The 17184-nt window shown below is 37.5% G+C and overlaps 1 protein-coding gene across 6 annotated transcripts in view; it reads right to left on the bottom strand.

The window, feature by feature from the left end:
* The window catches only part of TENM2 (teneurin transmembrane protein 2), a 681089-nt gene that overhangs the window by 73339 nt on the left and 590566 nt on the right, over positions 1-17184 (bottom strand). For 5 of the 6 annotated variants that reach the window (XM_061456390.1, XM_061456392.1, XM_061456394.1 and 2 more), the window contains 3 exons: positions 15147-15341; positions 9847-10047; positions 7752-7964 (listed from right to left, as the gene is read on the bottom strand). In XM_061456390.1, coding sequence (XP_061312374.1) covers positions 7752-7964; positions 9847-10047; positions 15147-15341 — 609 coding nt within the window. The remainder of the gene's footprint in view (positions 1-7751; positions 7965-9846; positions 10048-15146; positions 15342-17184) is intronic. The other variant, XM_061456391.1, reaches the window with a different exon arrangement.

Below are 17184 nucleotides of genomic sequence, written 5' to 3'. Positions count from 1 at the left end.
CAGAATACCTCATAGCTGGTACCTGAACATGGCCCTGTATTCCATTCTTAAGATCTTTTTCAAAATTGCCTGAGTAGGGCTTTTAGTGAAAGAAGGATGTATCAATATTCAACATCAGTGTATTTCATCCTCAGCGAGTAGCTGCTGCATAGAAGATAACTGACAGTTTAAAGAGAAAGCTTTCAACAGTTTCATTTTTTCCCCAAAGCCCCAAGTAGATCACACAGCAAAATCCTGCACTGACACTTCAGAGATGCTACTGACACTATTATTTCCTTTTTCTTTCTGGCATTAATATTTTTAATACAACATTAAACTAAGAAAATATTAAGTAGAGAATTTCAAAAGCATCAAGTATCTTAGGAAGACAAGCTTCTAACTTCTAATGCATCCTACTGTTAATTTGATACTAAATGACAGGAAGCTGAAAAGGTAAAGCCTTGCATCTGAATTGTTATTCCATAGAGTTTGCAGCAGTCAGACGAAACACATTTGGCTTTATTTGCATCTTCAAGCATGAAATATTACGTGAAACTGAAACTGAAGTTATAAGAATTATACCTTGAGAATGTATAAGCAAGAATGAAAGCAATTAAGGGAAAGATATCTTTAACAAGAACACTATCAGCAGGCCTCAAAAGGATGGGAAGACATTGTTCTCTTTTGTATTTGTTTCTGAGGAAGTCTAAATATTATCTATATGTATATACATATATATTTCTCAAGATCAGGCACTACCTTCTATCTCTATACAATCCATGTCGCTGACCTCTCACAAGCATTCCCATGTCTGCTGTTTTGTATCCAGCAACACCATGTAATTCACTCACTTGCTGAAGCTGTGCTTGACACCACAGGGTACAAAATAACACAGAAAACATTATCTGTGGAAGAAGAGAAGATTGCCTGATGCTGGGAATACTCCTATGAACAGCAAAATCAGCTTTGCCCTTTCAAAAGTTAGATCAGCTGCCTGATTGATTGCCTTCCCCCTCTTTCTGTGGTCTTTTAAGAGTTCAAGAATTGGCTGGAAAATCAATATAACTCATGGTGAAGCCCCTCCAAAAGGAGAAAGAAAAGAAATCTGATTTTAGTTTAGGAAACTATTCACCAGTATCTGCTGGGTGCATCTTTTAAGTACCAGACAAAATGCAGGAAGCCTTGCTGAAAAAATGCTCATTAAATTTTTGGGGCTAGAAAGGGAAGAAGTAAGGTCATGTTCTGCAAATATCCTATACAAAGAGAAAGAAAAAAGCCACTCAAGTGTTTTGACGCTGCACTGTGACATATTTCAATCATTTACAGGAAACCTTCAGCAATGAATGCAAACAGGAAAGTTCTTCCTCATGAATAAGCTTGCCTTTTAGCCAAAAAAAGATCCCCAGCTGCCCTGTGTAAATTCTGCAAAGGAATTCTGTTTCTGAATTCCCTGAAAGTCAAACCACTCTCACTCTACACAAATCTCTACCTAGAATATTTCCCTCCAAATATATATTGTTGGCTATCTTGCTCAGCTATGATAAAGTTAAGAGGATGCATATGGTAGTTTTGGATTCCTTAGTGCTACAGAAATTGTTCAGGAAGTGTACTTATCCTTTATAAACAAAATTAACGTGTGTTTTAGTTATTGGGATAGGAATTTACAAAGTTACAAATCCAAAACAAAAATCCAAACCAAGAGCTATTTACACTGTGTGTAATCTGGCAACTCTACAGATTCCATCTCCAAATGCAGAATTTTGGGGGTGAAATAAAAGATAACATGTTCACAAAACAACAAAGAACCCCAATAGCAAATGTAGCTGGAAAGGACCAAAAGCATCATCTTCCCAGGAAGAAATGCCTAATTGCTTCTTTATCAGAACCTGCATCTCTACTGAAGCACGGTGATGTTGGACTAGATGACCACTTGTCTAACTGACCAGTACATTTCCTTGGGTTTAGTTACACAATGTAATATGATACAACATACATGACCAAAGTGTCTCTTTGGTCATGTAAGGAAAACTTCAGGTAAGGAAAACCACCTGATGAGCCTCTTTCTGCTTGCATGAAGGAAATGTAAATTGCATGCAGAGAATGACAGAAATCGTTGAGAATCTCTCAGATTACTTTATGAGGCATCTGCTATTCTCCTGCTTTGGTGGAGACACACATGGGGGAAATCATCACATGAAAGCTGGACACCACATACCTGAAAAACTGCATCACAGATGTGCTTATCATGAAACCTGCTACCAGGTGCAAAGACAAGTGCATAACTGTACTGTTCAGGTGATGAACCTGAATCTGCAGGTACAGCCAATGTCTCTAACATTTTTGGACGTATCATATGTATTACCAACATATTCCTATATCATCAGCAATCAAAAGTGGTCATGACTCAAATATTCTATGCATTTTTCAAATGAAATGAAAAGATGTATTCCTCCCTCTCCAGAGAATGCAATCTAAATTTCTATCAGTGTCATTAGAGGGGTTTTTATGCCTTGATAGGTTATAAACTGTTACAGATTAATTTTAAGCTAGAAGTGCATCAGAGAAGTCTAATATATCCAGCTCCTTCTAAATTGCTCCTTGTCAGATCCGATGGCTTTCCTCTGTCTCCTCCCACACACTTTCCATCTCTCCTGAAAATTGCCTCATCTTTGAATCATTACTGTTGTAATTACAACAAGAAAAATCAGTAGTAGAAGAAAAAAATCTTTTACACAGAGAGCATTATCCTGGACAAAAATATCCTGCTGTATCCAAAGATAACACAATGGCGCATTATTAATGTTTCTATTGATTACTGACTTCATGCTAAGATGAAAATCTAAACCTTTGCACTTTGTATGTGGTATTCCTTCCAGCTGACAAAAAAAATAGAAACATGACCGAAAGCTGGAAAGGGCAAAGCCATCCCAAAACACTCGGGGAGGAGGGGGTGTGTGTGGATTTTAGTAAACATTTGGTTTAGTAAAACCAGAGGTGGAATAGCATCCCCCCAGTGTGCAGTTAGGCAAGTCTTGGTGCTTTGAAGGGTGAAAATCTGAGGTATTTATCTACTGGGTGTAATATTTGCTCTTTGGATGTTTCAGAATGGCTCGATATATACATTGACAACCCATTGTTCTGCAAATACAGAACACACAGATTAGTCTCCTTGTTTGGATAAATGTTTGATTTACTTCTAAGAAAGAGCAGTGTTAGATTCTTGAAGGGGATGACAGTACAAATCTTACCATAGGCCATTATAAAATAAAGTACTTGGAATGAATGCTTCCTCGTCACTTCAAAGCAGACTGGAAGCAAGCTCATACAGTTCAATGACTTTCTAGTCAGCACAGGAGGATGAATTACCTCTGCTGTTCCTGGCAGAGCTTTGTCTAATTTGTATTTAAAAGCTCCGTTGATGAGGATTCCACAACTTGCTGTTTTTCAGTTACCTTACAAGGTTTTTCCTAACACATAACCCAAATCTCCCATACCGAAACTTGAACTTCTTATAGCAGTCATCCTGGACAGGGTGTCCTCTCTGTTTTCCCACATGTTCTTATGTGTCTGAAAATTTTAGGTAATTTTCCAAAGGATCCTGGATCTTTAAAATCTTGCTTCTTTATTCAAGGCCCTGGGAACATAGAAGGTAAGGCATAGGGCTAACAGAGATTTCCAGATCCTTTTTTTACTAAGGAACATGTCCTACCATTTGACATTTTCAGCAGAGAGGCCAAGGACTCAGGGCAGGACAGAGAGTGGCAGATCCCCACCTCTGGAGTTAGATTCAAGAAAGCAGCAGCAAGGCCAAAGCAGTGTTGGGTTTATGGTTGGACTCAATGATCTTGAGGGCCTTTTCTGACCTAATCAATTCTAAGCAGAGTCTGCAGAGATGTACACATCACCCTGCCTGTGTTTTGCCCAGGAGGCAGATAGCTGCAGGCTCAGCTTCTATTGCTGTCAAGGCAGGGATAGCTCATTTGCTATTAAATAGCCTTGACTACAACCTTTTGCCACTTACTATCTGGAAGCAGGAATGCTTAACTGACATCTAATGTAGTATGTGAGCAGATAAGAGTAAAGCTTTGGGAATATGACAGATACCACCAAGAAAACCTCATGTATCTCCTTCAGGTGAAAGCTCACTTTATAAGATATGTTTGCAGACGTCCACATTTCACTCTTAAATATTTAGAATTAAACCCTTATTTCACTGGTCTCACAGCAAGATTTTTACCAGTGACTTAAGAGTTGTATTTCATGCTGCAGCAATATGAATAACAGAGGGTGTTAAACTTTTAAAATGGTATTTTTTGATGTTTCAAAAGATCTCTGTATATATCACACTTTTCTTAGTGTACTATCCTGACAGCATATATGGAGAAGATTCTCAACAATACTTTAAAAACAACAATTTGAAACATCTAAATATTATTTTCAGTGACAGTAACAGATCTGTTTTGTAACAGCTTTAACAACACTCAGATAATTCAAGCAAGAGCTAAATCCTCCATCATAAAATTCCAGCATGAAATCAGTTCAAGATTTAGCAAGTGCTATACCTTAGTCATTTGCTTTGTTATTAGTTTTCCAATATTTTTTTCCTTCTCTACATTACCCTCTATTATTTAGTTATAACTTCCTCCATAATTGCAATCAATGAATACTAATCACTTAATAAACATATCCTGACAGGTCTATTTTTGCACTGGGAAAAGATTCATTTTCTTTATCATCACTCCAGTAAGCAATCTTTCTTCTTTACCTGAAGTAGCAAAGTGAAATATAGTGCCTGGTGTAAAGTTCTGCTCTGCTGCATACAGCATCTGAGCAAGAGCAGACACCACTCCTTGCATTTTTCAATTATCTGGATAGAGATTTATCAAAATCTGTGCAACGTGGAATTTGCATTCTCTGATACTTATATGTAATTCTGTTGGTACACGTGGGTAAAACCTGCTTTGCCCAAACAGCTTGTGAACACTCAGCTAACAGTGGCATTCAGGGAGACTGTTCACAATATTTTTCTTAAAATGCAAGTATTGCAGAGAGAAACTGCATTTTTGTTACATGTTTTGAGCTTAGATACTCAACACTGACACACCAAAGAGTGTGCAATCTGTCATGTCTCTATACAAAGGCCTAATTTGATATGGAGTAAAATATCCTGAGTGAAGTTGGATACCTGCAGGTCACTATAATGATTTCTTTTCTACTGACTTAATATACCACATGAAACTGGTAAAGAAAGACAAAGAAAAGAGAAGTATTTTTGTTTGTATATAGAAACCTGTTTTTTTCCTCACAAATTAGATAATCTTGTTTTCAGTGGGCTTTGCCTGAAGCCACTGAAATCAAAGCAAGTTTTTCTACTGATTGCAGATTTGCATTTCTCATGTTATCTTTTTAGGTGGATACTCCTTAGTGAGTAATTCTGACATTAAATGGTCTGCCAACCTTTCAGCTGAAAGGAAAACCACTGAGGGAAATTTCTACATTAAAATGAGTTTCCATAAACTTTAAGTCCCCTTTAGCTCTTCACACTAAGATTTAAAACATCTTGAGCAATGCATCCTTGCTTCTGATTCACTGTAAGGACAAATTTTCCAGTGGTATCTCCTAGCATTTTTTGTACAAATACTGACCAAAATTACTTTTACCAGCCTTATCCTCCAAACTCTCTCTCTTTCAGCCCCACATAACAGAAACTGGTGGGATCAAACTGAGCTGTCCCTCTGAACTGAACTCCATTTCTGGCATCATGCTCTGTGCTTCTGTAAATGGCCTCACAATCAGGCCTCACGAGATGAGCGTATGGAAATTCCTACCAATTTTTCTGCAGACCCACATTCAGTTTCAAGGAAATCTTTCTAATACATACTAAACAAAAAAAGGCTATGCATATTTTAACCATTTTAGCAGTGTCGCCCTTCCTCTGAAAAGAAGAACTGATAATATGTAACAGTAATGGGGAAAATACTGCTTTCACAGCTCTAAAATTAGACTAAAAATCTCACTTGAGAGTTCACTAGTTGAGCTTGTAATTTTCAGCATTCTTTCAAGGTATCAGTACAAGAACACTTTTTGTGTGCACAGTAATGAAGACTTTAAATGTACTAATTACTTCTAAACATAGGCATATTACTAGGAGATGATAAATCAAAACAAATTTTGTGCAAAGCAGCAACTTTTAAAATAAGCAATTATTACACAACTTAATGCAAAGAAAAATTTATATTCTAGGCATTTTGTGAGGATCAGGGAAGCACTTAACATGAAAACAAAATGCCTGGATTAATCTAGCAGAGATATGTTGATATGATGAAAGTCAGAAAGCAATTGTGAAAAAACACTGCATCTCTGCTGGTCACAAAGTGTTCAGTCATAAAAGCTTTGATTTAAAGCATATTAGCAGAGTGTGGTGGAAGCATGCAGCACCACAGCATCAAAGGATACGCCCCCAAATGATGTACATTTTGGTTTTAATTCTTTCCAATAAAAGCATACTTTTAGTTTCCAACTCATGTGTATTAGAAATGGTTTGTATATCCAGGAAATCAGAGGGGAATGACAAACAAAGACAGTTTGAGGGATGCAGGAATCTCATCATACTTTTAAGCAAAGAAATAACAATTCACTTGTAATAGGACTGTCCCATTAAGGTCCCTGATTGCCATGAAAATCTCAATTGACCTATTCCTTTGTTAAACTTACCACTTTAAGATAGCTAAAACAATATGACCTTGTCTTTGGAGTTACTAGGGTTTTTTTAAGGTATACCTTAATCCTCCAAAAATTCCTTGGAGAAAAATACATTGCGTGAATCTCACATTGTCTCAGGAGCTGGATACTCTTGTTCCAGGTAATTTTGCTCAGACTTCTCAGAAGAAAAGTGATCACTCAGAATTTCCCATTTTTTATTACAGCATAGGGAAAATAACAATGCTCTCCTTTGTTGTCAGTAACTTTACAAAATCATCCAAATACACTACCTGACTGCTTGTAGAGACAAAATGAAGAACTCCATTTAGGAACAGTTAATTCCTCTTCAGAATAGATCTTCAAGCATGGTAATTGAGAGGATAGACCATTGTTGCTTTGTGTAAGTATAACCTTTTTGAACTTCCCAGGCTGACACATCACAGCTGAGCTGCAGCCGTGTTAGTCACGGCACTCTGCGTGAGGCCAGTGCTGTACTGAGCAGCACGCCATTAGGAAAGGGTACAGCAGCATGCTGCCCTACCGACAGGCCCTCTCATGCTGGGACTGTCTATATGCAAACACCATGCCCACTGCCACAGCACAGCACAGGAGAAGGCGAGGGAGCTATTTTTGTTACACCAGGAACACTTATTCCTCCCCAAGTTGACCCCTGCTCTGTGTGGTGATGGTGGTTATGTGTTTTAAATGTGATGTATAATAGCAGGAGAGCACTGATGCATCAGCCCAGGAAATTAAAAAAGATGCCATTCACACAAAGGAATGTTTAGTTAAGTTTGAAAATCTTGGCTCAGATGATACTGTGATGGACCATTTGTTACATCTTTACTTACTAACATTCATTTACTGTGGAATTTGTTCTTGGGTTTTTTTTCTCTGCAAATCAATTTGTTGCTGATTTTAAATGATTCCAAGAGCTTTCTTAATTTCACCCAACACATTTTGAGTCAAAGATGATATTTGAAAGCACTAGGGTCCTTAAAGGAACAGCCTATTACAATACACAACAGTAACTATGTCTCTACGATTTATGAAAAGAAAGCAATATGTGCCTGTTTCGGTGCCTGTCGTTTGCCTACCAATGGTGCAGTGTTCCCCATTCCAGCCCTCTCTGCATTCACATTTCCCATCTTTACAAGTTCCGTGCTCTGTACAACGGGGATGACACACACGCTGGTCACACGCCTCTCCTGTCCACCCTTCTTCACAGCGACATGCTCCACCAATGCATACCCCGTGGGTGCCACAGTCCACGGAGCACACTTCTGGGGGGAGAAAAGAATAAAGGTTACATGGCAATGGGGCAGAAGCAGCAACCTAGTCAAGAAGGAAAAAGAGAACAAGACAGGTATGCTTTTGCTGAAAACCATATGCTGTCAAAAGCTGACTGTTCACATTCTGATTGAAACTGGCATTTAACTTCTGCTTAAAACCAAACTGAATGGTACGAAAAAGTTGTTGCTGGACAGACTGCCGTAAAGCTACATCCCCCATTCAAATGCAAACCTCAAATTCCTCAACACCTGCAGCAGTGAAAAAGGGGAGAACACAGCTCTATTTTACCCAGACCTAGACCTCTGGTAATCTTGACACAGACGCTGATTTGCAAAGAATGAGAGTGAAACTCACCTAAAACTCACTCAGCAGAGAACAGTGACAATTCAGGGTCACCTGGACTCTAGGAGTGACTAGTAAGACACTTTCAAGAAGTGATTTTTGGAATCCTATTGCTAAGAGTCAGATACTCAGTGTCTCACTCCAAAAATTCTTCTACTGCTCTGCCAGCTGAAGTTGTAGAAAAGTAGAGGGGTCTTTTGCCTCATGCATCATCAAAGACATTGACAGTGAAACTCTCATTCATGAATTTTTCTGGCTCCTGATGCAGGAGCCGGAAAAAAACACATCTTGATATTCACTTCACTGGTGGGGTATTCTAAGTTATTAAACTTAAGAAATAACTGAAAAAGTGTGAAAACTGTAAATATTATTTTGAGATACTTGCTTATGCCCTACAGCTCTGTCTCAAGGTTCAGCTTATGATATAAATGGAAAATTCCCAGCAATTTTTTCCCCACAAATAGAACATTCGCTGTCTTGTCAAAACTGTTGGGTATTGGATTATTTTTTTTTCTCTTTAGCTCCTTCTGTCAGAATAATCAAGTTTTACAACTGTAGGTCTGGAGAGGATGAAATTTTTTAGCCTACACTTTTGTGCCTTTTAGAGTCTCTTGCTCTCATATTATTTTCTTAAATAATACATGTACAACTGGGAAGGGAGAAGTATCTCATAGTTGAAAAGAGATTTTTCTGCTTTGTGATGTTTTTCATCAATGAATAGCATTCTGATGCACAGTAAAGCACCCCCAAAAACATACTCAGTTGTAGTGTTATAATGTTATAAACATACTTATAAATTATGGAAGTTTTCTTTACATATAAATATGTAAAATATAAATTACAGAAGTTTTTTCTTTTACAGTTGGGTAAGAGAAGTGAAGCACTTAAGTAGCTTTTTCAGACCTAACGAGAGTCAGTATTAGAATGAAATACAAACTCCTAACCTGCATCCTGCTTGCCCCCCAGCTGGCAGCACCAAATCAAGAGTGTCACAAAAAATAGCATCTAAGATATATACACACTTCTTCCCAACACACTAAACATGACCAAACATGTTCCAAAGACTATGATCTAAATCATGTGCATTTCAAACTCACCACAAATTTTAACAAAATAGGAATATTATTGAAAGGCTGGAGAAGAGAAGGTTTTGGGGAGACCTTATAACAGTCTTACAATACCTAACGGGGGCTACAAGAAAACTGGAGAGGGATATTTTACACGGGCCTGTAGGGACAGAACAGGGGGAATGGCTTTAACCTGCCAGAGAGGAGATTGAGATGAGCTCTTAGGCAGAAGCTCTTCCCTGTGAGGGTGCTGAGGCGCTGGCACAGGGTGCCCAGAGAAGCTGTGGCTGCCCCATCCCTGGCAGTGTTCAAGGCCAGGTTGGACACAGGGGCTTGGAGCAAGCTGCTCTAGTGGAAGGGGTCCCTGCCCATGGCAGGGGTTGGAACTGGGTGAGCTTTAAGGTCCATTCCAATCCAAACCAGGCTGGGATTCTATGAAATCAGGAAAAAATATTGTTCTTACCAACGGAGCAGTCAGGACCCATCCAGTTGGGATCACAGCTACACAGACCTGTGTCAGACAGGTAGGAACCGTGCCCACTGCACTGGTCTGGACACTGGGCTCTGGGAAGCTCGCAATTTATTCCACCCCAGCCTGGGCTGCAGAGACATTCTCCATTCACGCAGACTCCATGGCTGGAGCACGTTGGATCTAAGCAATCAACTACAGAAAAAAACAAAACCAATGTAGGCAAAGGTCAGTTCACACAATATGATGCTTAGAAAACATGTAGATGAATGCTCTGAAAAGTTTATATCCCTGTCATAAATCAAGCAAATTGAGGTAGTTCTTCAAGTCATATTAACACCTGGTCTGAGAATGGGAAAGCACAAAATAGTTTGTGTTTTACATTGGCTCCAGATAAAACAGGGTGTGACTGAACAATGAGACCGTACTTCAGGATTGCTGTAGGGAAGAAGCACAAAGATTTAAAAATAACACTAATATATATATATATATATAATAAGAGTTCCATACATCAGCCTTCACCTGGGGACATTTCTTCTGAAATACACTGACGTTTCAATGACTCATGTACTGTAGCTGAATAACAAAATAAAAACCCCTAAGTGAAGAAATTGCACTTCTTAAAGGATTTGTTTTTGGAGTACCTTCATCAATACTGCTAGCACTACTACTGAAACGCTGGAGCACTGTGAGAATAACATCATGATGTTCACTTTCAGTAGCTAGAAGTCAAAATATCACTGCCTTTCACTTGCATTCAGACTCCTAAATTATTCAGGCACTTCTGCACCTTTGATTCGTGGTCCATTAGTAGCTCAGCTGTGAAACTCAGAGTCCTAGTTACTTCAACCCATATTTTAACCAGCAGCTAATTCCTCTTGAAGAAAAAAAGAAAAACACATATAGATATGGATTTCATCTTTTCTCAGTCCAGAAACAACAGACTAAGAAGGGAATAAATATAGTTATGCTGGAAAATCCTCGAATGAAGTTTCAGTTGCTCCTTTAATCCTGGTAAATAAAGGAATGTTATGAGTTCCACATAAACTTTATCAGTAATGTCATGGTTTTCCAATCTTTTATCTTATATAATAAATTTGTATAAGCATACTATGCTCTACCACAAATACCAACAGAGAGGCTTCAACCAACTGCCTTTTGCTGTGGAATTGAGGGCCAAGGTCAAATTCATGTCCTGAATAAAATGAATTCATCTCATGACTGGTACATATTAGCTCACAACAGAAGGACCAGGAATGATTGGCATGCTCTCTTGCAGCTCCAGGAAGATCTGAGTTTATAATGAAAATGATTTATCTCTCATCTTTTCCAAATTGATCCTTCTAAATTAAGGCAGAGACATTTTCACTCTACCTTATGTGAACAATGCTTGATCTTTCAAATCTCAACTTTTCTATAAACACAGTGTTGTCAAATTATTTTATGTAGTTGCAGAACATTTAAAGTAAGTATATAGATTAGATACACACAGAGGATTGAGGCAAGCACATTTACAGATACAATAACATGAGTTATCAGAATAGTTTTGACTTTAATTCAGACTACACTAGCACAGGAATAAATTACTATAAAATTTTTAGTAAGAGTATCATTTTAATGACCACACTGCCTATAGGATTTTGTTTGATTGGGTTCTTTTTAAGATTTAATGCTTAGTTAATTGGAAATGAAAACATTATAATGCAATTTCATATTTATAGGTAAACCAAGATTGTTTTGTTCTTCAGCCCAGATAACAACTGATAAATTCATAAACTGTTTTAGATTTTTTGGTTTATGATATTTTAAGGGAAAATGTAAAAGGTGAGATACGCATAGCATTGCATGTGGCAGGACAGCTAACTTTAGGAGATACTGATGAGTCCTAATGTACTCTCCATTTCAGAAATGTATTGTCTTCCCAAATGAAAGTACTAATAAAAGCTATGTGGAGAGTATGACAAATACCACCTTCTCCTATGTAAATTAACTGCCTTGCCCCTATCCTGAATTAGCTGTTCCTGCAAAAAAGATTTATTTCCAAAGCCTATCAATACCCCTAAGACCCCAATCTCCCTTGTTTTATAGAATAACATACTACCTAACTTTGTTCTTTGTTCTAGACAAATACGCTTTATGGCTGCTTTATTCTATCATATGGGTAAGTAATAGCTTTCAAAGTTTAAATTGAAGAGAGTTTTTACTTTGAACTCAAATCTTATTCTATTTTAATACATGCTCATAGAGCTATCATCTTGGGCCAGATCCTCAGCTGTTAAAATTAGCATAACGTGATTACCTGCAACAGAACTACACTGCCTTATGCTGCAGAAGTTCTGGCCCTGAGTCTTTAGAAGGGTTTATAATGGTATGTAATAAGGATTTATAAATGGAGCTTCTTTGGTGTTTAAACAAAGGAGAACACGCCTTAGCAAGTAAGTACATTAGACTTAGAACTCATAGCCCCTTGGCAGCTTGGATCATTAGAGCTCATTTAGCATTGGGCTCTCTGTAGGTTTGACAAAAATGGTACTGAAAGCAATTTATATCCCTAAGGACAAAAAAGGAGGTCAAGGAGTTTTCTGAACAATATGTATCATAAAGCCCCCAAAGAGCCATGAATTACACCTACAAAGTTAAATGTCATTGAAAAATGACTTGACCATGAAACTCAGAAGAGAACCACCCTTAACTTCACCTCATTTGGCAATTTCACTTGCCTTCCCCCAAAACAGATTGAATGAAACCTGATAAATACGCCACTTCATCTTGTTTGCAAATTTGTTAATAGAACAACAGTGTTTATGCTGCAAAAATTGTGCATCACAAATATTGACTGTGGTGCCATTTTCATTTCAGGTAAATTGTTTGAACGATATGACCATGATGAATATCAGAAATGAAAAGCTAACGGGAAGAAAAAACATGCTGACCCATTTGTTCTAATTCAATATCCTAGTAGGAAAATGGTGAATAAATCAACTTCTTCAATTCCTTTCGGAAGTTCAAAACAGTAGAGGAGATTTCATATATAATATATATAAATACAGCTATATTTATTTGTATCATTCTGCCATTAGAATGATAGAATTTTAATTTATGCAAAAACTTTTCATAAAGTCCTGGAACTAGAGAGACACCACTTAATGCTATACTTTTTTTCATGTAGCTCTGGAATTAATGTGAGAAATATGTACAGAAGAAATGGAATTTTAGAGTTGATACATGATGGATGTTTTTTGATTTATTTGTAAATTAATGTATTGATTTATGTATTGCCCAATGCTGTATGCAAAAGGTTACTTTAACCTTTCTTTTAATGCTATTGGCCCCTTCTAAGTTTGCAGTCAATCACTCCTGCCTTTGTCATCCTCTTATCTTTTTTTAAAAAACCTCATACTTTCAAGTACAGTGTTGATTAAATAATGTATACCTTTTCACCTCAGATAGCAATTCACCTCTTTCACTGCAAGAGCCTATTTCTCTTACAGGAGTGCTAGAGGATTCAAGATGTCTAGCCCAGATATACCACAGCCATTCTAAACAACTGAAAGCAGAGAGAACTAAAAGTTCCATGCAAGTAGCTGGGAATTAAAATCAAGATGAGGGAGGAATTGCTGACGAGGTAAAATGTACAGAATCAAATGAAAGAAAGACCATTTTAGGCTATCTGCCATAGTCTTTCTAATAATACAAGCATTGATATGACAACACAAAACATGATAAAGTTTATATAATTTAATTAGACTAAGCAAACAATTGCATTTAGTAACAGAAAGAGCTTTTAGGTTCCTTGGGCATAGAGAGTCTTTTCCAACTTAGATTTCAATGAGAATACTAGCTATAGCAAGGCATTTCAGATAATTTTTAGCTATTTCCTATAATCACACACTCAGGGTGAACTGAGAACTCTCAATTCTATCAGGCAAAAGGACATTACAGTATTTTCTGGATACAGCTATAAACGTAACCTATTAAAAACAACAGGAAAACTCTACTGACTTCAACTGAGTTTTGGATTAGGGCTTTAAGAGCCAGTGTTGTGAAGCTTTCCTGGAAGGAGATGACAAGAATGAACCGAAAAACCAGTTGCAGTGTTGGCAACTAGATCCACTAGTGAGGATCCCTGCTTTTTTTTTTTTCCTTTTAGAAAATCAAGTTCACTGAGACTAACGCAAGATCTTGTCCTGCAGTTGATGACTGCAGTCCACACCCAGAGAATACAATCCCTAGTGGTTTAGGTCCCTCTAGTTTTCTTCCCTTTGTTTTCTGATGGGAGAAACAGCTGTTTACTATAGGATAGGATGAAAATTGATACACACGGTGCACAGCTCTGCATCCCACTCAGAATACTCCAGAGAGACTCTTTAGTCCTAAAACAGTGCAGTCCTCAAGCTATCACTTCGAGCTATAAAGTCCTATCACTTTAGTCCTCAAGCTGCTCTGTCTTTTGGAGAATTAATAAGCTCTGGAATGTCATCATAAAGCAGCCTGAACTATTCCTGCTCTGAGGATGTTCCAAGGTATGCTGAACTGTCTATTTAACAATTGGCTGGGGAGTTAAATTCCCCTTTAAAACCATAGTAATATATTTTTAAAAGAAAAGCAATCCAATTTATGTTGCGCATTTTAACACAAACCACTGTGAATAAAAACAATATTGAGCTTAATCTACAACCACATTTGCATGGGTTATTTTGTTAAATTTGCTCATTCTACATACACAAGGAATTGGACACTTTCAGCATGAAGAGCTTTTCTGCATTTAAAGGACACATTGGTTTTGTGCACAATCTCCCTTTCTTTAATCCCATATGACTACAGCTAACAGGAGTAATTTGCCCTACACTAAGTCTAAGTAACATGAATACTTAAGTCTTTGAAATTTGTTTCATCAACTTCTGCATTAATAGTGACTGATACGTTTGTGTGGAGCTGCAGCTATACATTCTGTCTATCACTGCTATTTATTCCTCTGCATTTCACTTCTAGATTGTTCAATAAATATAATCCATAAGAAAAGATTTATCTTCACTCTTCAGCAAAGGGATTATTCAGGTTTACTTGTGGCAGACATTCTTAATACTGCAAAACAATGTATACAGAAGGCCAGAAGTGTTGTCTGAGCTTTGATCAGTAAAATTGTGAAGGACTTCAATTTTACCCTCTTATACAGTAATCTCCTACACTACTTTTACATTAAAATTTTTATTCTGTTCTTTGATTTTTTATACCCATTAAACAACTCCAAAGCCTACAAAACAAACTCAGAGCAAGGGAAGAAAATGCCCTACCTTCTTCACAGTTTTCTCCTTTATAGCCAACTGAACAGACACAGTTCCCATCGATGCAGGAACCATGACCTCCACATGAGGGATCAATACATTGGCTGATGGGTACATCACATTCTGGACCTTTCCAGCCACTGTAGCATAGGCAGGTGCCTTTAGAGTACTGACCATTGCCACTGCACAGAACTGGGCAAGCAGCTGGAAAGAAAGGAAAGAAAAACAGCATACAGGGTCATACATGTACTCACGTAAATGTACACTAGAAATCCACTATCAAATACTTATACAGATATTTAAATATATTCATTTATGGGGGGGGAGGGGGGGGGAATCTAGGCTAAGTTGTGGTAGTTCAGTTCTTCATTTCCCAAAGGAATTATTGATTAGTATTTAATAAAACACACATTGGGCATCCTGAGAATAAAATTACTATTCTTCATAGACTAGTGATGATGTTTGGGATAAATAATGAGAGAATGTGAACAGACTTAAGTCTGACATTACTCTGCGTTGTTCCACTAGATAACATCCAATTTTCACAGAAAGCAGAACACAAAGCATTCAGCCCCCAAAACATTTGATAATGTACCATCTTTCTCCTTCCATAACACTTTTTTAATGTAATGTTCCCAAAATTTTTTAGACCCTTTGACATGTTATTTTTCAGTGTAAGGGTCTTGAGCACAGGAATAACACAAGCGTTCATCTACAGCAAATGCACCTTGCCACTAATATCCCTGCTGAATCTTGTTTTCCCAAATCCCAGGGTGACTGCTTTTACCCTGTGTGTACTGGCAAAAAAGCACCATTAACCCTTATCACTCCCTCTTGTATTATTAAGGGGGCAAGACACATTCTGAGCAAATATTCATTTATGCAAATGAAGTAAAGACTATGAATACTAAAGGTAGTCACAGGTCTTGGTGCCAGGAATCATGTTGTAAATATGCAGAGTAATGGAACGAAACAAGTGGTTTATTAAAAGTCAGTTGCACGTAAATGTTACGCTAAGGCATATTCACACTCCCAAATGCCCATGTCTCCCACGTGAACAAGGCAACCTGTGAATTTATATGCCTGCCAAAGACTGAATGTGTGGTTATAAGTCAGAGAAATGAAAAAAAAACACAACAGAGGAATAACAGAAAATGGGAGCAATGAAGTGAATCTTTGAGAAAAGGTACGCTTTTGTGCTCTTCTCTCTGATGCAGTTTGATAAAGATAGTATTTCCCTGTATTTTCACCCTCCATAGTAATCAGAAACTAACACCAAGTTTTACAATGCCAAAAATACACTCAAAAGCTACTATCAATCATTGAAAGGTCCTAATGTCTTCTTGCTTCTATTATCCCTTTAACCTGAATGATCAAGAAGAACCCGAGTAATGGATTTCCTACAAGAAAATGTGTAATTGTCCAGTTATACAACTTCTCCACTTTTCAGTTCTGTAACTCTCATTAATCTTCGCTGTCCCACTGATCTGCTGCAAAAACACATTTCAGAATAGAGTTTTCCAAGATTTTTCTTATTTGAAATGGGAAAAAAAAGATCAGAAAAAAGTAAGCTCAGACTTGAAACCTGAATTAAAATTTAGAGTGCTGAGAATTATTTCGGTTAAGACTACAGGTTGATGGGATAGATGTCGCATGCATAACCTTTTTTGGCCTACTTTTTACAGTAGAATAATAACAAAATCAGTGTGCTAATATCTGGGGTTTAGTTGCTACCCTCATCTCTCTTAGGGACATATTATCCATCCTTTGGTAGGATGGATATAATATATAGTCCCCAATAGGACTTCATTCTTCTTCATTCCTGTCGTCCTCTCTTACTGTAAGCCTTGTTCAGTCTTTTTATTCCTCACTCAAAAAATGAATACAAACCTGAATAAAATATAATTTCCAACAGCAGTGTTGTGACTTCAGCTGTGACATATGTTCACAAGTGCTTTATTGAATTCAGCGAAAAATTTATGCTAAAGTTCTACCAGTTTGGCTTCTTGCAGCTGGTTCACGTCATCACCAAACACCCTTTCATGAC

This window comes from Pezoporus flaviventris, unplaced genomic scaffold (genome assembly GCF_033815535.1).
Source record: "Pezoporus flaviventris isolate CSIRO_AGI_PZ_B2104156 unplaced genomic scaffold, CSIRO_AGI_Pfla_v1 ptg000023l, whole genome shotgun sequence".
Taxonomy (NCBI): domain Eukaryota; kingdom Metazoa; phylum Chordata; class Aves; order Psittaciformes; family Psittacidae; genus Pezoporus; species Pezoporus flaviventris.
This window is presented reverse-complemented; position numbering and strand designations above follow the sequence as displayed.